Genomic DNA, 26326 nt, shown 5'->3' with positions numbered 1-26326 from the left:
TTTGTCAACAAAAAACCTGCTGCAGGACATGGGTTGGTGAAACTTTTCGAGCCAAAGGAGACAATTGCGTATGTATTGAGAAAGGTCAGATGGCCATTACATACCATGTCTAGACTAGAGGCACTAAATTGTGGCTGAAGACTCTTTTATTAAAGCTGACCTTGACAGTATCGAACACATTCCCACCCAATCCAATGCCTTTAAGTGGCATAATCAATACTTTGGCATGTATTCTACAACTCTATCTAACTCTTGGCATGCTAACTATCCACCATGGAGACTTTGTTAAAGAAATCTAATATGCAAAAAGACTTTGCTCCTAGCTGGTTGCTACCAGTTCTCTCCATCTTTCCCAACACGTGGTACATCAATTAGGTGACCATGGTGATGCCTACTCGTGGTTCTTGCCCGATGGTACACGGCCCTTGCCCGACCATGGCTAATATTTGGAAGGGATAAGTCTCTCTGATGCATCGAAAAAAGAAAAAGATTTAAGTTTGATCACCAAACACACAAAAATTTATTAAGAAAGCATTGTGATGTATCTCAATTTTTGCTACCAAAATCAGCAAGTGGCCATCATGAAATATTGGCAATTATTGACAAGTTTAGCAAGTAGGCTCGTTCAATTCCAATCAACAAAGTTTATTGTCTCAACAAATGGCTCGATAATTTACACATCAAATCTTTGCACGCTAACCAGAGTCTATCATGGAGGATTGAGATCCCAAAACCATGTCTTTTGTAACCTCTTTCAAAAGTGAGAACCGTCTTGCACACATTTTATGGTTTTGCCATCTTTAAAATCCTCAAAGCTATAAAAGCTATCATTCAAATTGATTCATATACATGCACTTCACAGTCTCCCCTGAGCTCATTCCATTCCTCTCTCTCTCTCTCTCTCTCTCAAAATTATCTAGCAAAAGCAAAAAGATGAGGCAAGGATTAATCAGATGATTGAAGGAAATTTCGTACTATCTAAACTCCGGACATGAAATCTTTGACTACCTCATGTAATCTCTCACATTCTGAGAGATGTGGTCCAAAAACGCGACAAGACCCATTCCATTACCTATCCCTGTCCCATCAGCATCCTGTTCCTCTATCAAATAATTATCAAAAGGCTCTGTCCTATCATGACCTTCTCTGATCATGATCAGCTTTGGTGTGATGCTTCTCTCCCATTTCAGCTTGTTAATAGTTGATCGTAGCAAACCTGCAAAACAAGAGCTCTCTCTCTCTCTCTCTCTCACTCTCTCTCTCTCTCTCTCTCTAGCCTCCCCATCGGATCATCAGCGGTGTAACATACATAAAATACTCGAATCACAGAAGTGCCTCAATGTGTGTCCATCTGATGCCACAAGCCCTCTATCATCATAAGAGGACTCCCAAGGGTTATCGTACAATATCTCCAACATAAAGCTATGCATAGGAGCAGAGCTCACACCATGGAAAGCCAGCAGACCCATCTCTCTAAGAATAAAGCAAGGAAAAGGTCTATCTGCATAAGGTCATCTCTGGGTTGCACCAAGGGCCCACGCGCACGGTTTTTAGGGACGAATCATGTGGTCTTTGACAGGAGAGGAAGAGGAGAAAGTTTTTAAAGGAGAAACTACCTTTTGTTTTTGTGGTGTTCATCGGCTGCAGTTCGGGCATTGTTTGTTGAGCTCTCTGGCTCCAGGTTCTGGTAGCTGAGCTATCAGCATGGTGCATTCCACTGAGCCACCTTGCATCCACTCTCCCAGGTCATAATTGGTCCATGCTGCGCACTATCGGGTTTTGAAGGCGAGTTTATTCCATATCATGAATCCTGATGGAGTTAGCATGAGTGTTGGGTTTCTAAGTGAGTATGGGGTGAAGAGTCCAGGAGGATAGCATTGGGTCCTTAGAAATCCAATCCTACTATCTCGACATCCAGAGTATAGATGAGGATGGATTCATCACCCATTGTATCTTTCTCTTGTATTGGGCACCCATCGTATCAGTGATCGCACATAGCTCCAGCTAGTAGCACTTGTAGATTCATTTTAGTATCTCTTTTTATGTACTCAGACGTGGTAACAAATTCACAAGTTTGTAACGTATTGGTCTCATAGGTCATTTTGGCCTTTTGAAGACGTTAATATATCATTTCATTTCTCTCTCTCTCTCTCTCTCTCTCTCTCTCTCTCTCTCTCTCTCTTTTTGCAAAAGAAGTGGGGCTTGCTACCTTTTGTATTACGTAATGATATTACAGGCCGAAGGTATTACATCAGCCTGTAGGCATATAACGGATCTGATGGTGGAAAACCCCAAACAATAGGGAAAAAACTACCAATGATGCAAAGTTACAAAAGATGGTTAATATAACAAAATTAGGAGCAAGGGAATGAGGGAAGAAATTAGGAGAGAGTTGAAGGAAGGATATTGGCACATAAGGAAAGGAAAGGTTGCAAGACGCTATTTGGTGAAGTTCAAGAACTATCCATCTTTGGATGCTAAATGGATGGAAGAGTCTGAATTGGTTGATTCACCTCAGCTATTGTAACTGTATCTTGAAGGCTAAAGCCTTTCAGATGGACCCACAATGACTTGATGTAGCTCTTTGAAGCCAGGTGAGAGTGGTTCATGATGCTCAAAGGAGTAGTTAAGCAATTGTATCTACTCTTTCCAAACAGAATTGGGCTAAAGAAGTTTGTGCTTGAGAGTACACTAGAAGACTTATATGCTTGATATTTGTGTGGTAGCCAAGTTGGTGGGATTGACCAATCGTCCAACGCTACATTTCCAGAAGCATGTATATCTTCGATTCCCATCATAGAATATATGTGATATCACGAGATATCAGCATGTATTATTGGCATGCAAGCGAGGTCGCTTGCAATATTTCAAGGGTGGGGTGTGTCACCAGGAGGTGTATTTTTCATGTTGCCTTCTTTAAAAATGTACTACATATTTTTATTTATTTTACTTTTACTTGTTTCCCTCGGAACCTTTGAAAAGGTGCAAGTAGACATTGCATGGCCAGTATGAAACGGCTGCGGCTGAACGGGTTTCTCTCATCGAGAGTCTAGGTCGGTCACTCTGGAACTGGTCGAGCTAATTAGCACTCAATTCTGATGAGTATGGAAGCATGTGTGCGCTAGATGGAATTTGGGCCACTCGGCAAGTCACTTACAACTTTATAAGTAGGAATTAAACCAAAAGGAGCAAACTAGACACATGGCAGTAGGAGAGCAACCTGCAGGTCAAGTGACCTACAATGTGTGTGTGAGTAGTGGGTGCAGGTTCGCAACTTTAATGGAAAACTTGCCTTCTCCTTTGTCTCATGTAGCACGATGATTTGCTCTCGCACGTCTCTCTCTCCTCTTTGCACATATGGTAATGCCCCACTAGTTGGGCTACTCAGTTGACTATGTACAGTTTTGGGGGTTTTATGCGCGTTTTCCAAGGCAAGAGTCTTTTGAACAGGAACCGGATTAGCTAATTGCTGATCCCCCACAGGTACACACACTTCCATTGCGAAAGATTGCGAATTTGGAGAGTTTTTTCGCGTGAGAACTTGTCCAAACTACAGGGGAACTGTCCCATTGCGTGCGGGAGCCCTTGGGACACGCATAGACGTGTTTGCTCCGCTAAAAACAATCCAAAACAAAGAATTACAGCTTGCTATGTTTTCCTGCAAGTTTAGAGTTTCGCACCTAAATAGCAAGAGAACCCCAGGGGAGCTTCGAGAAGGCCTTGGGATGCTTAGACAACACTTTAGGCACCTCTCTCTCTCTCTCTCTCTCTCTCTCTCTCTCTCTCCCCTTCCTTTTGGTCTCATAGGTCATTTTGGCCTTTTGAAGACGTTAATATTACATTTCATCTCATTTCTCTCTCTCTCTCTCTCTCTCTCTCTCTCTCTCTCTCTCTCTCTCTCATCCGATAGGTCTTTAAGGTCTCTTGGGATAGTTTCCTACGACGTTAAAACAATCTTCTTCTCAGGTGGCAGGCCTTCTTTCCAGTTGCCGTATGCGCAATGCAAGAAGGTCTTGAAAGGATGTGTGGTGAGTTGGCTCGCTGCTGCTCCCCTCCCCCTGCTCCCCCTCGCCATAGCCCCCCTTCGCCTTCGTCCTCGCCCTCGCGCTGCCCCTTGCCTGCGCGCTGTCTGCCCGCGAGCGCTGCTGAGCCTGCACCCAGCCCCGCCCGTTGCCCCCCTCTTGTTCGCTGCCCGCTGCCCTCGCCTCTCCAGCCCCCTTATCCCCCCCCCCCCCCCCGCCGCTCCGAAGGCCTCGCTTGAGCTGCCTGGCAGTGCATTCTCAGTTGGACTCTTCTTGCCGAGCTCTCAAGCGTTAGCCTTCTCGTCCGCCCTTCTCCTTCAGAGCAGTAGACACTTATGGAGGCTCATGCTCTGCCCCAGAGAGACTCCTCCGAAGCCCCCTCGCCCGACTCCGTTGAGCCCACCATTCGACTTGCTCTTTCACCGATAGAGCAAGCGAGCCTAGCCGCAGAGGTAGAGCGTTTGCAGGCAACCTCGGTCATCTGCAAGATTCTCGGCATCCGACCCAACAGAGGAGAGCTACGTGACCTTCTCCAGGCCCGCCTTCTCGCAAAGGTGGGCAGGATCTTGGACGTACAGATACTCGGACAAGGTTACTATCAGATCGAGTTTGAGGCCTCCGAGATGGCGTCCAAGGTCATCGCCATGAATCCTTTGACCATCCGAGCTTGAGCCCACTTTCGACAGTGGAGACATGGTTTTGACCCTGCTTCGGATGTTCTCATAGAGGAGGCAGACATCCCCATTTCCGTCGGCTTCCCGGGTTGTGGAGGTAGTACCTACCACTTTTGTCCAGGATCGGCTCAGCCATTGGGACGGCCCTGGAGACACCTCGCATGGCAGCCTCGGTAGCTGCCAAGGTGGCTGGCATTCCCTCAGTTCGCGTTTTGGTCAGAGACACTCACACGCTCCCGAAGGCTATTCTTCTGCCTCGGGTGAGTGGGGGTTGGTTTAGACAGAGAGTGGAGTATTCGGGCCTCCCGAACCAGTGCTTCATTTGTCGACAGATGGGCCATCTAGCGAAGGCCTGTCCACGGAGGAGGCCTCAACCGACACCACAGACTCAGCCCCAGCCGGCAAGGGCTGGCCAGCAGACACAGACAGAGACAGAGCGCACTCATGCAGAGCCACCCTCTGAGCCTGGGGCTCCAGCGGAGGAGGGATGGCAGCAGGCCCGTGGTCGACGACGACAGGGGCCACAACGACAGCCTGGCACTCAGAGTGGTCCTCAGGCGCCTACCTGGCACTCAGAGTGGTCCTCAGGCGCCTACTCAGCAGCAGTGGGTTCCCACGGGGAACCGATTTGGTCCTCTTCAGCAGGATGAGGTCCCTGCTCCAGCCCCCACCCCAACTTCACCTTCGACAGCCCCTTCCCCCCCAAAGCTCCCCCCCTTCTCATCATCCTCCCCCCCGCGCATGCTCCCGCCGCCTCTAGGCTCTTCCCCCCGCCCCTCTTCTCCACCTCTTCCCCCTGCTCCTTCTCCCCCCCTCCCGCTTCAGTTCCACAGTCGACCCAGGGGGCAGGGCCTTCTCCGGCTGCTAGGAAATCTCTTGGCAACGCCTTTGCCACGAGTCACTTGGCGAGAGAGGGACAGCCTTTCTTGAGAACCCCTCTGCAGGTACAGACGTCTCCCCTTGCAGCTATCCCTTGTGTTCTAACGAGCATTGACATCCAACGCCGATGGGACTACTTCGACTACGACTTTACCCGTTTTCTCGACGACCCCTCAGCAGACCATGAGACAGCTTGCTTCTTCAGGGTCCATGTTATGTTCCTTGCAGCTAGGGGGACAGAAGCCTTGGACTCAGTAGTTGGCTTCTCCTTTCCCCTTTGCGGTAGAGATCAGACTGAGTGGACTCTCGACTCAGTGTTGGGATGGCTACACACACAGGTCCCAGAGTTCTCTCACCACATGGGAGAACTAGGAGTTACAGATATGCTTCAGACTTTGTGGCCATTGGCCAAGTTTGTGGTGACACCCCCAGATACAGCAGGATGTAGACACATTGTGGTTTACTTTTTTGCCAATACACAGTGCTTGCTATGCTATGTATACATTCATGAGGACTCCTGGACAGAGGAGGTTGCTTTATGTACGGCTCGCACTACTTGGGCTTGGGCCCGGCACTCGTTGCAGTCACGCCTATCTAGAGGACGTTCGGATGCGGATTACTCCCCATCCAAGCCAGCCTCGAAGATAGGCCGCCTAGCTGCTGCGGCAGCATCTGTTCTCTCTCGTTCCCTATGAGGATCGTCTCATGGAACATGCAGGGACTAGGTGGACCCCAGTTTCAGCGTCAGTGGGGCCGACTGCGCCAGGAGCTTCAGCGCTGCCTTGTGGCAGGAGAGATTGATCTCCTTATGCTTCAGGAGCACCATCTGCATGAGAGCCGCATTAGACGTTGTGGTCAGCTCTTGCGTGGACGATATGATACTTTTTGGTCAGCTGCTTTTGGACCTGGAGGCATCCAGGGTGGGGTATGTATGACTATTGCGGACTCTTTGTAGCAGGCCACTGTGGGCAGAGGGATTATTGTGCCACGCAGGGCTCAGTGGATTACTATGCAGGTTCAGGGTGGCCTTGTGGGCTTCCTGAACATCTATGCGCCCAATGTGGCGAGTGCTCGAGCAGTGTTTTGGTCACAGATAGTTGAGTCTTTGCCGCAGGCAGAACACTGGTGCGTAGGAGGGGACTTCAACATGTTGGAGGACCCTTCTGACAGGATTGGTGGTAGCCATGCTACTGTGCATGGAGTTGAGTTGGCAGCTTGGGAGAGGTTTTGTATGACTCTGAGGGTCTCGGATGTTTGGCAGCACTCTAGTTTTGTGAGACCCCCAGACAGCCTTGCCTTCTCTCGCTCGGACCGCAAAGTGGGAGGAGTGAATCTATCGCGGATAGATCGCTTCTACACTAGTGACCACTTCAGTGACTTGGGAGGGACAGTTGGCATTTTGGCAGGGACTTCCTTCTTGGACCATGTACCAGTGATCCTCACAGTGGCAGACAGACAGAGGAATGGGAGCACGATGCTTCGCATCCCAGAGAGGGTCTTGCTGGACTCTGCACTCAGAGAGCGATCAGAGGCTCTCTGGGCAGAGAGCTTGGACATGCAGGATTCTCCTGTTGACAGGGTGGCCTCAGGACTAGCTCAGATTAGTCGTTTCTTTCTCCAGGAGTCTTTGGCTCGCCTGGTTGCAGTGAGAGAGGAGCAGCAGCATTTTTAGACGGGGCATTGCTTCATTACAGAGGATGCAGGAGCAACATCCAGACAGTCCCTGGCTGGAGGAGCAGCTACAGCAGGCTCGGCAGGAGCTTGTTAGCACAGAGGAGAGGCGACATGAGTTTGCTTTCCACCGACAGGCATCTCAGTGAACCCAGGTGGGAGAGAGAGTAACTGGTGCTTTCTTTGAGGCAGTGGGACCTCGGCATTTGCATGCCAAGGTCAGTCAGCTGCGGAGGCCCGACGGGTCAGTTGCTTCTGAGCCTGAGGATATGCGTGCAGTTGCTACTGACTTTTACCATGAGTTACTGTCTGCAGAGCCCCAGTCAGAGCGTCGCGATGCATGCAGGGAGCAGGTTTGGGCACAGATGCCTTGTCTTGTGACTGAGGAGATGCGTCAGAGGCTTGAGATGCCACTTCAGCTTGAGGAGTTGCTCACGGCTCTTAGGGCCCTCCCCCGTGGTAGCTGTCCAGGTGAGGATGGGCTGACTCCCAGTTTTTCTTGGAGTACTGGGACCTGCTCGGCCCATATCTCTGTTGTGCCTTTCAGTACATTTTGCACAGAGGAGTGATGCTTGACAGCATGAGTGAGGGACTGATTTACCCCATTCCCAAGGAGGGTGGCTCCTTGGATGAGATTCGACAGTGGCGCCCCATCACCATCCTCAACTCGGCCTACAAAATTCTTGCCAAGGCTCTGAGCTTGAGGATTCAACCACTTCTAGAGAGCCTTATACATGGGACTCAGACAGGTTTTGTCAAGGAACGCAGTATCCTTGACAACATCTTTACTTTTTGGGAGGCCTCTGCCCTAGCACGGCTCCGTGGTGAGGACCTAGTGATTCTTCTTCTCGATTTTGAGAAGGCATACGACATAGTGGATTGGGACTTTCTAGAGGGCACTTCACGCAGGATGGGCTTCTCAGATGCTTGGATCAGAGGGGTGTCAGCTTTGTACAGACAGGCTCACAGTCAGGTGCTTTTGGGAGGATATAGAGGTGATCAATTCATGCTCACACGTTCAGTCAGACAGGGTTGTACTCTTGCCCCCTTCCTCTTTCTATTCTATGCAGAGGCGATGAGCAGGTTTTTGGTGTCATAGCAGGTTCATCTATGGGGCTTAGCACTCCCTAATCGAGGAGATGAGCTGCTAGACGCTGAGTTTGCCGACGGCTCAGCCTTGTACTTAGATGGCCAGGAGGCCAACCTTCACAGGTGTGAGCAGGCTCTGGAGACCTTCTGTTGTGCATCGGGCGCACTGATCAACTGGAGAAAACAGTGGCTTTCTCGGTTGATAGTGCTCCTGTGCCTGATTGGATGCCAGGAGAGGGTTTTAGGTGGATCCCCCCCAGCTCTTGCGGCGAGGCCTGGAGTAGAGACAGCCTACTTGCACGGAGGAGCGCTTACGGCAGCCCCTTGTTTGGAACCCCATGGTTAGCACTCAGAGAGGCCACTTGGCTAGTAGTCCGCCTCATGTTTCCTGGGGTCCCATGGCAGCGGGCCCAGCGCGCTCTCTAGGTGATTGGTTAGAGTTCACAGGTTTGTCAGAGGAGGTACAGGGTTTCCAGCTACAGGGCATGAGATGGGTGAAGAGCATGTGCCAGGACATCTCAAAGTCAGTTCCAGCTGAGTGGCTCACACCTCTCGAGCAAGTAGCACCCAGGTGGATGGGAGCCTTCACACAGCTGGAGGTTCTCATCTCAGTCAGGGCTTGCTCAGAGATTGTTTCATCCCTTTTTTTCGAGCTTCAGGGTGGGGGACGCCTTCAGCGAGTTGCAGTAGAGGCCCCGCAAGTGACAGAGTGTTGTTTTCAGAGGATCCGAGTAGTGGGCATCTGTGGGAGGACTTGTGTCATAGATCCTGACCCAACAGCTCTTGAGACGGGACTCTGGAGGCTGTGGGCTTGGGAGTGTTGTCCACTGGCACAAGTACAGTGGGATCCTGGTGAGTGGCTATGGAGGGACCCCTTCTCTTCTACAGACCACCCAGGAGTCCCGTTCTTTCAGTACACTATTCGACTGGGACGTCATATACTAGCAACACAAAGAGAGGCCCGCCCTGCTGCAACACCCCATTGGCAGGAGGAGGGCCTCACAGCTGAGTTCTTGGCACCATTTTGGGAGAGGTTGTGGGACTCCAGACAGCCGAGGCGAGTCACCTTGTTTCAGTGACTTCAGTGGCTGGTCGCACACAGAGCTACAGCAGTTGGGAGCTGGCTAGTGCATAGTGGTCTCTCGGCCGCATGTGTAGCTTGTGACCAACTTGTAGTGCGGCTACGAGTTCTTCGGCTGATGCCTGCTCTCTCCACGGCTCGACAGTACATTTGGAGAGCAGCGGCTTGGTCCACCCTCACGGGCCCGGCACTTCAGTTTGAGCTATCTTCCACCAGCAGGATGATAGTGATGTAGGAGGGGCGACCTACACTCCAGCCTGCTACAGAGCTCACTCCACAGGAGTGGTGCAGTGAGAGAGAGGAGTGTTGGGAGCTCATCAGTGGCGGGCCCGTTGCTTCCGCATCTTTGAGGCTCGCCCTGTGCCACCAGCAGAGACTATTCGCGATTTTTGGCTAGAGCTGATCCACACTCTCAGAGGACGGCTCGAGGGACTCTAGGGCAGCTCCGACCGCATGCGGGAGCGCAGAGAGGCTTTGCTTCGACTCTGGCGTCCTGGGCCTTTCTACACCATGGTCCAGGGTGTACTCCGTTGGCACTACTGACCACCTGTGTGGCTTTTCACTACCGACCACCTGTGGATTTAGCCCCATTGTACATATGCTGGTTTTTTCATTGGGAGAGTCTCCCACCATGGTTGTTGTAGCCCTCTCTTGAAGAGGTGGTTGTAGCCCTATGGGCAGTTTCAGTAACTAATAGAAGGATCTTTTTCTCGAAAAAAAAATATATATCTTCTTCTCGGTTGTGTGTGTGGGTATGGGGGTGTGTGTGCTAATTAAAAGAGGAAAATGGTATAAACTTCTATCACCCAAATGTGGTAGATTGGTTATTCCATTTCCCTCTTGAATAACAGGTCTTGAGTTCAACTCTCCTCGTCGGATAGATCTTTAAGGTCTCTTGGGATAGTTTCCTACAACGTTAAAACAATCTTCTTCTTCTCCTCCTCCTCCTCCTCCTCCTCTCTCTCTCTCCAGGGCAAAAGCCTAAGTGCCACATGAGATTATCAGAGCTGAGATGAGTGCACCACCGATTGTAGTGAAGGCGCTTGCTAGATAAATGTCTTTCATTCACAGCACATGGGAGCTCCTATCCAACAAATATGCACAAATAGCGCTTGAGTCACCGCGACAATTGGCGAATGGGGGTGATATTTCATGTCAGTTTGCACAGATATCATCTTGGTTTGAGCTACATGGATTTAGTATGGACATGCTATGTTCCCTTTTCAGTATTCCCTTGAAGCACCATTCCTCACCCTCACTCGTTGAGCGATTAGCAGGATTATCAAACATGATCTCATTCAGCTGAATACTAGGAGAACTTGGCTGTCTCTGTCGCATGAGTTGGGGATGAAGATGGCTTTTCATTAATACCATCTTCTCCCCACAACAAAAGATGGGTTTATCTCATGCCCCACATAAATGGAAACCCACCTATCTCATGGCATTAGATGTGTTATTGGTCAGCTACGCACCTCATCTCACCAGTTGGAGATAGAGATTGGCCAATACAAAGGTATACTTCCAAAGAAGAGATTATGTCAGGTTTGCCTGAGAGAGCTAGAGACAGAGGAGCATTATATCTGCCAGTGCACAACATACTATGAGATCCGCCGGTGTTTTTCATTGCTTATTCAAAAAGGGTTTTGGCCCTTTCTCCCGCATCATGGATTTCTTTGATCAGAGGTGCCTAGGTGTCTCCTTGCTGGAGATCCGTAGTCTATGAGACTACCCTCAGGAGTCTCTCTAGAGGACCTACACATAGAGGATCCATCCATAGGCAGATCATTACTTTTTACATAGGGACTACTTGGGATGGCCCACCACAGGCTACCCACACACACCCTCATCGGGGCATCCTTCTTGATCGAGCCATCTAGCTTGGCCGCTCATGACGCCCGAGGATGCAAGGAGCAACATTGAGCAACATCGAGCATTCCCCCAGGCAATTGACTATGGAAGACATTGAGACCAAAGACCCATGAGAGAGTTTATGGGATCATCACCGTTGTATACTTTCTCCATTGTACACCTCCTTAGCCATCGTGATTGTACCCCTCCCCATATGTTTTGAGATGATGTATTATGTGAAGCTGATGATGATGATGATGTAATTGGCACAACACAAAGGTGGGTTCTCTTCGAGTGGAAGTTTAAGAGATTTCAAGATCTAGTGGATTTTGTCCAATCATAGAATGAAACTCTTTCTTAGAACTCTATCTAGCAAATTACAAGTTCACTTTCTCACTATCATTACTTAACAGTCTGAATGGACCAAGAAATGCGTCACAGAGTAGGCTTTAATATATATAAAAAAGAGACAGAAAGCTCACAATTTTGGGGTGGTGGAAAAGGCAATGCTGGGTCTGATGTAGAAGTATAATACACAATAAGCACTGTGAAGGCGTCCAGGAAGAAGATAGGACTACTGCTGGTTATAAGTGCAGCTCGACTTAAAGAGTGTCGTGGAAATGCTTGCTTGTCCGGCGAGCTGTATGATGAAAGAACCGGATAGACAGCACGTAGGAGAGAACTTGGCTCGAGCGCACTGCAATACACCCAAAAAATGAATGAAAAAGACGTGTACTACACCCGACACACTCACATATATGTACACACTCCCCCCTAGATTGCACCAGTGGTGCAAAAATTACATCAATACACGCTCAAGCTAGCTTCTAACTTCAGAAACATCTGCTGCTGTTCAGAGTCATTTTCAATTACAACCTGCCCTTCCGTAGTCTGATAAGGATTGTAGCATACATTTTCAAAAGGCAGCCCATAAAGGCGGTGTGGAATATTTGGAGAAGTTTAAGGCCTGCATTTGTGATGTGCCTATAAAGGCTTCAATAAATACTTTACTAGAACTACTACAAAATGACAAATATAGCATGAGTGCTTGGAAACATGCCCTCAATTAGTGTTGACCTTGCCCATCCTTGAGCCAAAAAACTTTCTATTGTGCACAATAAATACCTGAAAAGGCATTGAAGATATATTCGATAGTCAGGATGCACTCCCTCTTCGTGGGGTCGGAGAAGGGAGCTCCTCATCAAAGCAAAGACAAGGCGCGGAAGAACTTGTAGCTTAGGATAATGGGAGAAAGTCACATCTAGATTGTTCATGGTCGTTGACTGACCAAACCGGGCTAACTTGCAAAAGTCGTTATATTGGGCTGTGAGTATTATCAACCAGTCATGAAGTAAAGTCCTCGCCTCTTTGATGCCTTCCTCCAAAGATGCATGAATTATCTGTATAATATCAAAGACACAAGGGGTTTGAAAAGCAGCTTGGAATGTAACAGACAAAATGACTTAAAATAGAGTTTATCAAAACCATTTCATCATGCAGTTCTCAGACTTCCACATCAAATATTCAAGTCCTTATCAGCTTACACTTTAGCATTGCTTGAAAAGGATACACATCCAAGATTCAGTATCACAGAGACCAAGTTTGTAAAACCCAGTACTTCTATTCCTGTAGCTGAGGATAAAAACCAGCTCAACCCAAAACTTGCTTAACCAACATTGGGTGATTCTGCGGCCTTTTTATACAAAGATCTACCACTTCAGCAAAATATTTGGAGTTAATATTTACAAATCAGTTTTTATGTTTGCATGCATTCACTCCAAAAGCAAGAAAAACATGATTGAAAATCGGAAAACACAGCTCGACACAGAATTGGTTTATGGTCATGTTGCAAGTATCTCAATTCTTGGAGTCTAGAAAGTGTTATGAAAACATATCATATATCTGTGAAAACCAGTTTTACAAATAACCTTTCAATCTAGGCTTGGAAACTTCAGCTCTTCTTGCTTGTAGCATTTTTTGGCAAACATGTAAACATGAAGAGGAAAAAACCTTGACTGCTATCTTCTTGAGATATAAAATCAGACATTGATACATAATAGATGCATACATACATAACTTTGTGTGCGTACACATGCATGTACATATGTTTGTATAGAATGATTAGACTTGGAACTTAACGCCAAGAATTAGATTGTGAAACCAAGACTGCGATGCTCATTAGTATGATGACATCCAAGGATAGATACTCACTCATAAGAAATTTAATAAGTAATAATACTTGAACACTTAATCGAAACAAATCTTCACTGCTGCATATGGAAACCAGAAGCCAAGAGGCAGTCAAATTCAAAGAAGCATAAAAATGACTATCTGCCACCTTACAGGTATTATCAAGCATAAAACATCAAAAGTCGTTGATTGCAAAATCACCTTGTGTGTTAGGATCGACAAAATGACCTCGGAATCAGCACTTTCATATAGTTCACCTAAATTCCGAGCCACCTCTATTTGAATGGAACGGACTCTTAAGCGTCGCTGCAATGTGAAACGCTTCCTGACATGAACTTCTATTTCAGGCACAAGTGGCCACGTTTCCTAATTACAAACTTAGTATCCAGATAAAACAGTTATGCACCAAAACCGTAGGTTGCACGTCCAAATTTTTGAAAGAAGTCATGAAAAGAACCTGACCTCTGTATTTGCAAATCTGACTGACTTTGACTATCACATGGCACCATTACAGTGTACTGAAAGGCCATTTGTAATGAAGGTAGAGTTTCCCTTGTCCTACATGGCAAATAAAGCTCTCTCTCTCTCTCTCTCTCTCTCTCTCTCTCTCTCTCTCTCTCTCTCTCTCTCTCATGGCGGGCTGAGCGCGCAGCTCTCTGCTGAGGGCGTCAAGGACTGCTGAGGGCGGGCTGCTCTTTGCGCACGTGAAGGACTGCTGCTGCCCCTGCTCTTTGCGCGCGTGACGGACACCATGGCGAGCTGCTGATGCCCCTGCTCTTTGCGCGCGAGAAGGAGACCATGGCGGGCTGCTGATGCCGCCCTGAGGCTCGCGCTGCACGTCTGTCCCGCGCAGTCCTACGCGTAGCATGCCAAGCTGTTCTACGCGTAGCAAGGCCAAGAGTCGCCCCAACTGTTCTACGCGTAGGAAGTCAAGAGCCCCTACGTTTAAGTTTATTTCAATTTTAAGCCCTAAGGTAAATTTTAAGTCTAAAAGAGATTTTAAGCCTTCTCTTTGTGCCCAATTTAAAGCGATTTAAGGCCTTAAAGTAAATTGGTTAAGTTTGCCATACGCTCAATCCCTCACCCTAGTACCCTAGTACCCTATCCCAGATTTGGGGCTCGGGTTCGATGGACCTGCCTACAGAAGGGGAAGGGCCGGGTGTAGATAGCTACACCACCCCAAAAAAAACAACGGCTACTTTCAAACGGAGAAACAGAGATACTGTACTATCACCAGGATCCTTACGCGTTGGGAAAACCTCCACGATACATGATGAGCTATTGATGGAGAAGGTCCAGGTGATGCTCAAATCAGAGCTAAACTATATGAGGGATGACATCAGGAAGGAAATGCACGCGAACGCCGAGAGCTACAAGAACTCCATGTATGGAGACATGATGAGAGAACTAAGGAGAGAGATCCGAGGGATACAGAATGAGGAAATTCAGATCGTGAAAACGGAATTACGAAACCTAATCAAGGCCGAAGTAAATGTAACAGAATGCGTTATGCAAAAGAAACTCGATGAGGCAGTAGCAAGTTTTGAAGCATGGAGAACAAATATGGAAAAGCGCATGGAGGAAAAAGATGCAATAATCGAGGAGCTAAAAGGAGAACTTGCGGCTTGCAAATCTGCAACTAAGGAGAAGGGAGACGACCAACCTTCGGTGTTGAAGGAGCTCGAGGACATGAAGGATCAGATGAAAGCTCTACGGGAAGGAGATGAACAGAAATCGAAAACGGCATCTTCATGGGCGGAACGTCTTGTTAAGACACAAGAAAAGGTTGATGAAGCAGAGAAATGGATTGAGGATGCGAAGAAAGGGAAGGCCCAGATGCCTGAGAACACACCTACTTCCACCATTATTAATATGACCATTGAGGAAGAGCAGAAAAGGAAGACTCGGGCTCTGCATGTGCGGGTCACAGGAGTCAAGCACAAAGAGAATGTAGATGAAGAGGTGAGGAACTGCTACAACACATGGGCATCACAGAGCCTACTCACACAAGTGCATGGAGAGTGGGCAAGAAAGGAGTCGATGAAAAGGGAAACGTAAAGGATAGGGCACTTATTCTCCGCTTCCCGAATATCTAAATAAGGAAAGAATTTCTAAAGAAGAGGCCAACTCTTAAGAAAACCGGTATTTTCCTGGGAGATGACCTTACATTGGCACAAGTGGCACACATGCAAGAGTTGATGCCAGAGATCAGGGCAGCAAGAGAAAAGGGGAAAATCGCCTTTTATAGAGGAGGGAAAGTAGTGGTTCTGGAGAAGAGCTCATCATGACGGTGCGAGACCTATGGGGCGACGCTCCGCATAGCGGCGTGGGATTGTAATGGATCATATAGGCTAGATGTAGGTGCCTTTGAAGACAGCTTTAGGGAGAGAGACATAGTTTTCTATTCAGAGACACACCAGATACCAGGACAGCTTATGCCACATGTGAAGGGGTATTTATGGGAAACAGCTGGTCAACCAGACAAGAGATCTCTACAAGGTAGCCGGGGTTCAGGAGGAGTAGCAGTCTTATTTAAAGAGGAGATGAAACCACTACTACAGATTATCACGAAAGATGAACAAGCAAGGTATATGTGGGTGAGAATGAGAGCCGAGACAGGTAGATTTCTATATATCGCTATATGCTACTTCCCTCCAAGTACATCAGTCTACTCCTCACCTAAAGGACAGTCCCCTTTCTCCATATTGAATAATGACATATGGGAGTTCTCTAGAGATGGAGACATCGTTCTCTTAGGAGACTTTAATGCCAGAACGGCCAACTCTCAAGCAGTATTCTATGATACTTCTGAGGAAATGCTCAGAGAAGTGGATTTATCACAGGAGGGGCTTACTAGAAACTCACATGATAAAGAACACACTGAATATGGGAGACATCTCATGGAGATGGCAACTACACATGGTTTGGCCATACTTAATGGTCTAGAGAATTTCCCTTTATCTGGGGGATTCACATGCTTCCCGCACAGGCATGGGGCCAGCACAGTAGATTATGTCATGACTTCACCAAGCTTTATTTCTAGTATCGAGGACTTTAAGGTGGGACCCAGACCGGTTGGGATTGCAGTGGATCATGCTCTCTTGATCTTATCAATCTCCTTCCAATACAATGCCTCTCAAGTACAAAGGAAGAAGACGCACACAAGATATACTTTCACACCAGAGACTGATTCAGTCTATGTGGAACAGATCTATAGGAGGATGTGGGCAGCCGAGCCAGTATATACTGAAGAGGAGATTACTTCTCAGCTAACAGAGATACTACATGGAGCAACACAAGAGGCATACCCACATACTCAGCCTGATCAGAAAAGAGGATCTGGGAACATGCCTCAAAACAGTTGGTACAACGAGGAATGCAGAGAGACGAGAACCCAGGTCTAGAAAGAGCTTACACTTGGGACCATCACACATAAGCAGTCTCGGATTGCTCTTCGGCATATAGTACGTCGCAAGAAAAGGGCATTTTTAGCCAAACTGGAGAAGGATTTATATCAGCTCTTCTTGAGTCAGGACTCACATGAGGCCTGGCGTTTATTTCACGAGCACTCATCGCCTCCGACAATTACTTCTCCTGAGATTTGGGGTCAATATGTAACATCATTATATATGGTATCTGGACAGCCTCCATTACCAGATCCGCTAGAGCCATGCCCTGCTACTAGTACTTTCTTTACTACGGAAATGGTGGAAAAAGCCATTGATAAGATGAAGACAAGAAGAGCATATGATCATGAGGGTTTAGTAGCAGAACATCTGATCCATGCAAGGGATCTACTTTCAGAAGTCCTTTTGCTCGTCTGTTTAATCGGGTCATGTGTGAAGGATTACCTGAATCTTGGAAATTATCTACTATCGTACCTATTTTCAAGTCAGGGGATCCTATGATACCCGGGAACTACCGTACCATTATGGTGGGTCACACATTGACCCGACTGTACGCATCCATTCTGGAACAAAAATTGAGTAGATGGGCAGAGAATGAGGGCATAAGGGCAACAGGACAAGCTGGATTCAGGAGGGGTTATTCCACTCTAGATCATATTCTTACGCTCAGAGCCATTATTGAGGAAGGAAGAGCAAGAGGGAGAAGGATGTATTGTTGCTTTGTGGATTTTCGGAAAGCTTTTGATACAGTACCAAGGGCCAGATTGATGCGTAGAATGCAAGAGTTAGGGGTCCCCAAAGAGATTATCTGGGGGATCATGGCCTTATATGGGTCAGTAACTGGTTATGTACGTACTCCAGAAGGGGATTCCAACATTGTTCATTCCACCGTTGGAGTAAAGCAGGGATGCCCACTGTCCCCTACTTTATTTGGTATGTATATAGATGAGGTATCAGATTACATTGATAGAGAGGCTGACAGAGGTGCTCAGCTTGCAGGGTCATGGATCCCTTTGTTGTTGTATGCAGATGATATTGTATTGATAGCAGAATCACCAGATGGAATGCAGAGGCAGTTAGATGCATTACATAAATTCGCGGAGGACAACGGACTGTAGGTGAATTTGGGTAAAACCAAAGTTATGGTGTTTAACACCACACCGCAGTGGGTTAGGAGATCGGCACCTACATTTGCATATGGCCAGGATACAGTAGAGTACACAGATGCATACACATACCTTGGTGTGGTATTTGCAGGACCGAAGTTTACTCTTAAGAAAGCAGCGGAGGCTAGATTGTCCAGAGCCTCTGCGGCCTTGGGAGGGTTGGAGAGGATGTGTTCACAAGTGCAATTTCAGGAACCACGAACAAAACTTTGGCTCTTTGATACTGTGGTGGCTTCGGCTATGCTTTATGGGGTCCAGATTTGGGGACCATCTGTGGATCAGGATAATTGGAAGCCAATGGAGAGACCTTTGGTATCTATGATTTCCCGAATGATTAGAGCCAAGGCCTCCGTACCACACGCGATTATCCGAGCGGAACTAGCTGCCCCTCCGATAGAAATTGAAGCTCTTACCAGATCAGTGTCCTTTATACATGGTTTGTGGGATACAAATAATTGCCGATATACTAGATTGGCCCTCGAATCCTCTCGACAATTAGCAATGAAAGGGGATACATCATGCTGGTATGCGCAACTGTCCGTGGTTTCAGAGACACGGGTTCAGTATGGAAAGATTACCCCCTTACCAATACTCTCTTGAGGCTCCATCACTGGCAATTACACGAACGGAGATTAATAAAATCATCCGTCAAGATCTTATACAGTTGGATACTAAGAGGACATGGGTAGACCCTACACAAGAATTGGGTAGACCCTACACAAGAATTGGGCACGAAGATGGCTGACTACAAAAAAAACTTCCTACAGCTATCTGAAGATGGATTTGTGATTCACCCGAGCTACATGGATACCCACCTGTCTCATGGTTTGAGATGTGCTATTGGTCAGATTTGTACATCCTCACACCAGCTGGAAATTGAATTTGGCAGATTTAGGGGAATCCCACCTGAGAGCAGAATTTGCAAGTTATGCGGAATGGAGCCAGAGACAGAATTACACTACATATGCCATTGCACCGTATACTATGAGATACGTGGGCGTTTCCATTGCCTATTTAAAGAAGGCTTTGGACCTCTAGATAGAGTCATGCAATACCAAGAACAAAGATGCTTAGGCTTGTACCTACTGGAAATACATCGGCACAGGGATAACCTAATGAGAAGACAAAGAGCACTACAGCCTCAGAGGCAGATCACAGATTTCTTTGGATCGAGAGAAGCAGGAGTGGAAGGAGAAGCAAGAGACCAGCAGCCAGCACAAAGGAGTACCCTCATCCATACCAAAGGCACCCTCATTGACAGGGCGATTGAGCTTAGGAAATCGAGACGACCACGACCAAGATGCAGAAGCACACTTCACCGGAGGAGACTACAACAAAGGATTAGAAGCATTCTAGCCAAACACCCAGAATGCTCCTAAGAAGTTTATTTAATACTTTGTATTTAGTTTTTCACATTTATTTTCACACTTGCACACTTTTCACACTTAGTACTTTAGTACTAAGGTACCCAGACTTCGTAACAGATTCACCACTTTTGTATCAGTTTGGTCTCATAGGTCATTCTGGCCTTTTTGAAGACGTTAATATAACATTTCATTTCATTTCATTTTCTCTCTCTCTCTCTCTCTCTCTCTCTCTCTCTCTCTCTCTCTCTCTCTCTCTCTCATACACATACACACACACACACACACACACACACACACACACACACACACACACACAACTTTTTTTTTGGTAAATCTGATTTGATTAATTTACCTGTGGGAAACCTCAAGGCAAGGAAAACCCACCAAAAAGATCATATACAAAGGGAAGAACACTGAAGTGCTCTGCCATACAAAAGCGCTAAAAGCAAACATAGAAGAGCTGCAAGATTCCAGGGATATGTGCCCAATGTCAAAGGCAAAATGTAACGATTGCCTCAACGAAAACTTGAACGATGAAAAAGGATCTACATCATGCTGGTGAAACATGCGGAGATTGTGGCGGTGCCACAAGGACCATAGCGACCAAAATCTGACCCATGCGAAGAAAATTGCAAATTGCTGGAGGGAATTCGGGAGAATGCCAAAAAGCCAAAATCGTTTGTGGAAGACCGCTGAGGGAAATCGAAGGTGCATACAAGCAGAAACACGACGGAGGAAAGCCCTGGTGCAATGACACTCCCAAAGCAGATGTCGGACAGTCTCATCAGCAGCAGAGCAACCGACGCAACGAGAGGAGCTAATACGACGCGCCGAAAGGAGTGTTCCAACTGGAAGAACACGTAGCAAACAACGCCAAAGAAACAAACGCTCCTTAAGAGGCAAGCGAGACTTCCAAATTGCAGTAAGAGCCCGCTTCCACCATTGATCGGATTTGTGTAAATCCCAGCCAAGAGTCCTGCATGAGAGAAGCATAGATATGGCGAGCAGAAATCGCATCCAAAGAAAAAACACACACACACACACACACACACATGAAAGAGGTTGCTTTCTATTATTTGAAAACCACCTCAAAACACCCAAATGGTGCCAATTCTAAGGGCAAGTACATCACTGGCTACAAAGCTAGCCCAAAGGCAACAAACTAGGAAATGTAAGAGCTGTATACAACTAGCCACATGGGCAAACTGTAAAAACTAAAATCCAAGGGGAAAACAGAGTAAAAAAGCCTTGGCTAGCTAAGTGGAGAGAGGATGACAGCAGCGTCTGAAAGATAGGCACTCCCACCAAAAGCACACTTTGCAATTGTGGATCAAAAACCTGAACCACCAAAAGACACCAGCCGGGAAAAAGACAAGGAACATCTGAGAGTCGGGCATATGCCCTCCAACTAGTACCATCTGATAGCAAAAGGTTATGGATAAACAACAATTGATGACAAAGATGAGGGAGAAACAGTTGATATCTGTCACAAGACGGGCACCACGTGCCAATAGAAAAGAACAGACTGAACAGACTTTTAAGCACTTCAAATAACAACTGAACTGAGAGAGAGAGAGAGAGAGAGAGAGAGAGAACACGCGACACGGAGTGGCGGAATTCCACCCCAGAGAGTATTGGCCCCAAACCTTGGCGCCCCTTTCGCTATTTCTTTATATTGCATCAACACAGTACAAGCCAAGTACTCCAGACTGTGCACCTTCTCCGGGAAGCATGCCAGAGAATGAGCCCTAGCCTCATATTTAAAGGCCCTTGGCGTGAAAAGCAATTACAGTGAAAAGCCTTCAAAACTCAAAAGCTTTTGGTCCAAAAAGCAATGCCAAAAGCTGCCAGCGCAATTTACGGAAATCTGTATAGCCTGCCATGTCATCATGTTAGCGCAATTTTCGAAAATCTGCCACGTCATCAGTTTTGGCGTGTGTCCAGATCTTGCTTTATTTTAATCCTTTATGTCACTTGGGCCCCATCAGACGGGGTCCCCATAAGTTGGTAGGACTTCTTCTTCTGTTACTTGTTCTTCTTAGGGTTTAGGCCCCTCGGCCGGCATATGTAAGTTGGCTCCATTCTTTAGGGTTTTGCCACGTCAGTAGTTTGTTACATCACCAAGAGACAGCAGGAGGCCATAAGGTGAGTAGCAAAGCGCTACACTGGAGCAAACAAGGAGTTGTCAGCCAGTGTAGAGATTAGTCCCGTTGCTGAAGGTGGCTCCCGAAAACCAACAGGGGAAGGAACTCCAAGTAGACAGTGAAGGAGGTTCTAATGACGACCATGTGGAAAGCCTGCTATAGAATTCTCGTACAGAGAGCTGATCGGAGCAGCAACGAGCAAACCCAACGACCCAAGGCAAAGAACACAAGAAACCAAAGAAGAGAACACAATGAATGATAACAACAAAACAAAAAAAACCAATGAAATCAAATGAAAAAACATGCTCTAAAAGCAGACTTCACGTACCCACCCACCCACCCAAAACCAATCTCACTCACCCACCCACCCGAAAGCCAATCTGAAGAGCATGAGGAAAACAAAGCATGCAAAAACCAAGCTCCACACACAGGCCCTACATCGACGGAGACTACAGCAGAGGATCCGAGCCATACTCTCTCAATATCCAAAGTGCAGATGAGGATGGATTCTAGTAGTAGTATCTAGTTCTGTTGTACCCAGACATGGTATTAGATTCACCATTTTGTACCAGATTGGTCTCATAGGTCATTTTGGCCTTTTCAAGACGTTAATATAACATCATTTCATTCATCTCTCTCTCTCTCTCTCTCTCTCTCTCTCTCTCTCTCTCTCTCTCTCTCTCTCTCTCTCTCTCTCTCTCTCTCTCTCTCTCTCTCTCTCTCTCTATGTGTGTGTGTGTGTGTGTGCGCGCGCGCTGCGCCCGCTGCTGCCCGCACGCGCTTTCCCCCGCCCCTGTTGCTCCCGCTCGCGCTGCTGCGCATGCTGCCGCCCGCACGCGCTTCCCCCCTCCCGCTCGCCCCGCTGGGCCCTTGCCCCTACTCCCTCGCACTCCCCCCGCAACTCCCCAACCTAGCGAAAGAGGAAAATTGCATAGAGAGAGAAAGAGGGGGAAAAGTAGCGTAGAGAGAGAAATATATATATATATATATATATATAGCGTAGAGAGAGAAAGGGTAGAGAGAGAGAGAGAGAGAAAAAAAAAACCCTCTTCTTCACTGCTGTACCTCCTCTCCCTCTCCTGTTGCGGCCTTTCAATCATGAGAAAGCAGAATGGCAAGGATGACCCGGTGGAGGATGCCATCCAAAAATGCAAAGAAGAATTGAGCGAGTCCATCAGTAAGATCAACCGCCACCTCCTAGGTACTATTAACGGACTCGACAAAGGCGTGACAGAACAGGAAAGCACGACACATACACTTGAGGATCGCGTAAGGGCCCAAGATGAGGAAATCGCACTACTCAAGAAAGAGCTTGCAGAGGTGCGATCGCAGAATGTCCTCGAAGAGGGAGAGCTTCAACCCTCTGTCATTGAAGAGCTTAACACAATTAAGGAACAAGTACGGGCCATCAAAGGTGGGGAGCAACAAAAGAAATGACGACCTCGTGGGTAGATGTCGTCACAAAGACCCAACAAAAAGCAGAAAAGACCGTAAAATGGATCGAGATTGTCAAGAAAGGAAAAGGCAAGGAAATAACCCCCAACCCACACCGACCATCATCAACTTGACACTAGAAGAGGAGCAAAGGAGACATGTGCGGGCATTACACGGAAGGATATGTGGCCTCAGAGACCAAGATAATGGTGATAAAGAGGGGAAAGAACTCATGACTCAGGTGGGGGTCAACGAGCAGACGCATACAAGGGCTTGCAGAGTGGGCACTAAGAAAAGTGGGAGCAATGGAGAAACCTCAAAGAAAAGGGCACTCATTCTCCGATTCCCCTCCATGGAAGCGAAGGACTTTTTGAAGAGAGACCGACTCTAAAGAAGACTGACACCTTTCTTGGAGATGACCTCACCCTCTCGCAAATTGCTCATATGCAAGAAGTAATGCTCCTATGGGACCACACTAAAGATGGAAACCTGGAATTGTAATGGGTCACTCCGTCTTGATGTAGGGGCCTTTGAGGATAGCTTCCGGGGAGAGACATCATTTTCTACTCTGAGACGCATCAAGCACCGGGCAATACACAACACAGGTGAGCGGATATAGATGGGAGACAGCCTGCAAACAGGAGACCAGATCGGAGCATCGAGGACGGGGCTCAGGGGGAGTGGTAGTTCTATTCAGGGAGGAGTTGCAGCCACTGATATATATAGCACGTAAGGATGAACGGGCTAGGTACATGTGGGTGAGGCTCAGGGCAGAGACGAGAGATACCTCTACATTGCTATTTTTTACTTTCCTCCTAGTACGTCACTATATGCATCACCTAGAGGACAATCCCCCTTTGCTATTTTGGATAATGACATATCAAAGTTTTCCAAGGATGGTGACATTATCTTACTAGGGGATTTCAATGCTAGGACTGCCCACCACCAGACAATATTTTATGATACTTCCAAGGAGATGCTTAGGGAGTTGGACGTCACAAAGATGGGTCTATCCAGACTATCACAAGATGAGGAATGCGCTGAATATGGCAGATACTTGATACATATGGGAACCGCACATAGATTGGCCATTGTGAACGGCCTACAAAAATTTTCAACAGCTAAAGGTTTTACTTGCTTTCCACACCGACATGGTGCTAGTACAGTGGATTATGTTATGGCCCAGCCAGGTCTCATTCCATTCTTTCAGGATTTCATGGTGGACACTAGGCCAGTTGGAGTAGCAGCTGATCATGCTATCTTGTCTTTCACCCTGATGTTTCAATTCAGCACAGCTAAATTAGGAGAGGTCCCCACACAAACTCAATATACCTTCATGAGGGAGACGGATTCTGTGTATATGGATGACATATACAGGCAACTACGCACCCAGGAGCCGGGACAGCCACTAGATGAACTCACTCAAATACTGACAGATACGCTCCATGATGCAGCATCAGAGGCATACCCCCACAGCCAGCCTACACCAAGACGATCTGGGAGCATGCCCCAGAACAGTTGGTATGATGAGGAGTGTAGAGAGACGAGGATCAAATTACAAGAGGGAAGTGCTCATGGGTATTACCACACATAGACAATCACGGATTTTCTTTCGCCGCCTAGTACGACCAAAGAAAAGGGCTTATCTCAGCTAGAGCGGGATCTGCATCAGTTATTTATAAGTCAGGACTCGGGCAAAGCATGGAGGCTATTCCACGAGCATTCACCACCACCAACGGTCACCTCTACTGAGACATGGGGGGAATATGCCACATCTCTCTACACAGCATCAGGGCCGGAACCACTAGAGACATGCCCGGAGACATGTTCTTTCTTAACTGCCGAGAGGGTAAGGAAATCCATTGACAGGATGAAGACAAGGAGAGCACATGATCATGATGGTCTGGTAGCAGAGCACTTCATCCATGCCAGAGATATGCTTGCAGAGCTCCTTGCTATGATGTTTAATCGAGCCATGTATGAAGGCATTCCTGAGACTTGGAGTATGTCTACCATCGTGCCTACTTTCAAGTCACGAGCTCCTTGCTATGATGTTTAATCGAGCCATGTATGAAGGCATTCCTGAGACTTGGAGTATGTCTACGATCGTGCCTACTTTCAAGTCACGAGATCCCATGAATCCCAGGAATTTTCGCACCATCATGGTTGATCACACATTAGCTAGGTTGTATGCATCCGTTCTTGAGCAGGAGCTAAGTAGATGGGCAAAGCGAGAGGGCATACGAGCACCAGGGCAAGCAAGATTCAGGAGAGGTTTCTCCACTCTTGACCAGATTCTGACACTCAGAGCTATTATTGAAGAGGGTAGACACCATGGCAAGAGGATCTATTGTAGCTTTGTGGATTTCCGCAAAGCTTTTTACACAGTGTCGAGAGCCAAACTTATACGCAGACTACAGGACATGGGTGTGCCTACAGAGCTGATATGGGGTATTTTGGCTCTATACAGGCGAGTACGCACCACTGAGGGAATGGCTGACATGGTCCACTCCACTATTGGAGTAAAGCAAGGATGCCCCCTATCCCCGACTCTTTTTGGGATGTATGTAGATGAGTTTGCAGACTATATAGAGCGTCAGGGAGACACGGGGGCTCAGCTAGCAGGGACATGGATTCTGCTGTTACTAAATGCTGATGATATTGTGTTGATTTCTGACTCTCCAGAGGGGATGCAGCGTTATTTCGATGCTCTGCATACATTTGCTTGTGACAGTGGATTGTCTGTCAATCTGGGGAAAACCAAGGTTATGGTGTTCAGCACCACACCACAGTGGGTCAGTGGGTCAGGAGGTCGGCACCCACATTTACGTATGGCCAGGAGACTTGTGGAGTACACAGATGCATATACTTATCTTGGGGTAGTCTTCGATGGACCGATGTTTTCACTAAGGAGAGCATCAGAGACTAGACTGACGAGAGCATATGAAGCTTTGGGAGGACTAGAGAGGATGTGTTCGCAGGTTCAGTTTCAAGAACCGCGAACAAAGCTCTGGCTTTTTGACACTCTAGTGACTCCAGCTATGCTCTATGGAGTTCAGGTATGGGGACCCTCAGTAGACCACCATGGGAGATCTGGCAACACAGATGGATGGAGATGTATGGAGAGGCCTATGGTCTCTATGATCGCTCAAATGATTCGGGCTAAGGCCTCAGTACCACATGAGATTATCCGAGTCGATCTAGCCGCCCTCCCCCCCCCCCCCTCTCGTGGTGGAGGCATTGACTAGATCAGTATCCTTTATACACGGTCAATGGGATCTGCCCAGGGAGAGATACACTCGGCTTGCCCTGGAGTCATCCCGACAACTAGCTCTACAAGGCGATACAGCATGT

The 26326-nt window shown here is 47.4% G+C and overlaps 1 protein-coding gene across 3 annotated transcripts in view; it reads right to left on the bottom strand.

The window, feature by feature from the left end:
• Positions 1-565: 565 nt before the first annotated feature.
• Positions 566-26326, bottom strand: part of LOC147433518 (sec23/sec24 transport family protein) — a 102431-nt gene continuing 76670 nt past the window's right edge. The window contains exons 10-15 of one of the 3 annotated variants that reach the window (XM_086490196.1): positions 13917-14012; positions 13656-13779; positions 12390-12664; positions 11747-11961; positions 1009-1216; positions 566-916 (exon numbers count right to left, since the gene is read on the bottom strand). In XM_086490196.1, the coding sequence (XP_086346322.1) occupies positions 913-916; positions 1009-1216; positions 11747-11961; positions 12390-12664; positions 13656-13779; positions 13917-14012 (922 nt within the window). In that variant the 3' untranslated portion in view covers positions 566-912. Of the gene's footprint in view, positions 1217-11746; positions 11962-12389; positions 12665-13655; positions 13780-13916; positions 14013-26326 lie in introns of all 3 variants that reach the window. The other 2 variants (XM_086490195.1, XM_086490197.1) reach the window with 2 other exon arrangements.

The sequence above is a fragment of the Adiantum capillus-veneris genome, chromosome 19, assembly GCF_014529385.1.
Source record: "Adiantum capillus-veneris isolate H3 chromosome 19, ASM1452938v2, whole genome shotgun sequence".
Taxonomy (NCBI): Eukaryota; Viridiplantae; Streptophyta; class Polypodiopsida; order Polypodiales; family Pteridaceae; genus Adiantum; species Adiantum capillus-veneris.
This window is presented reverse-complemented; position numbering and strand designations above follow the sequence as displayed.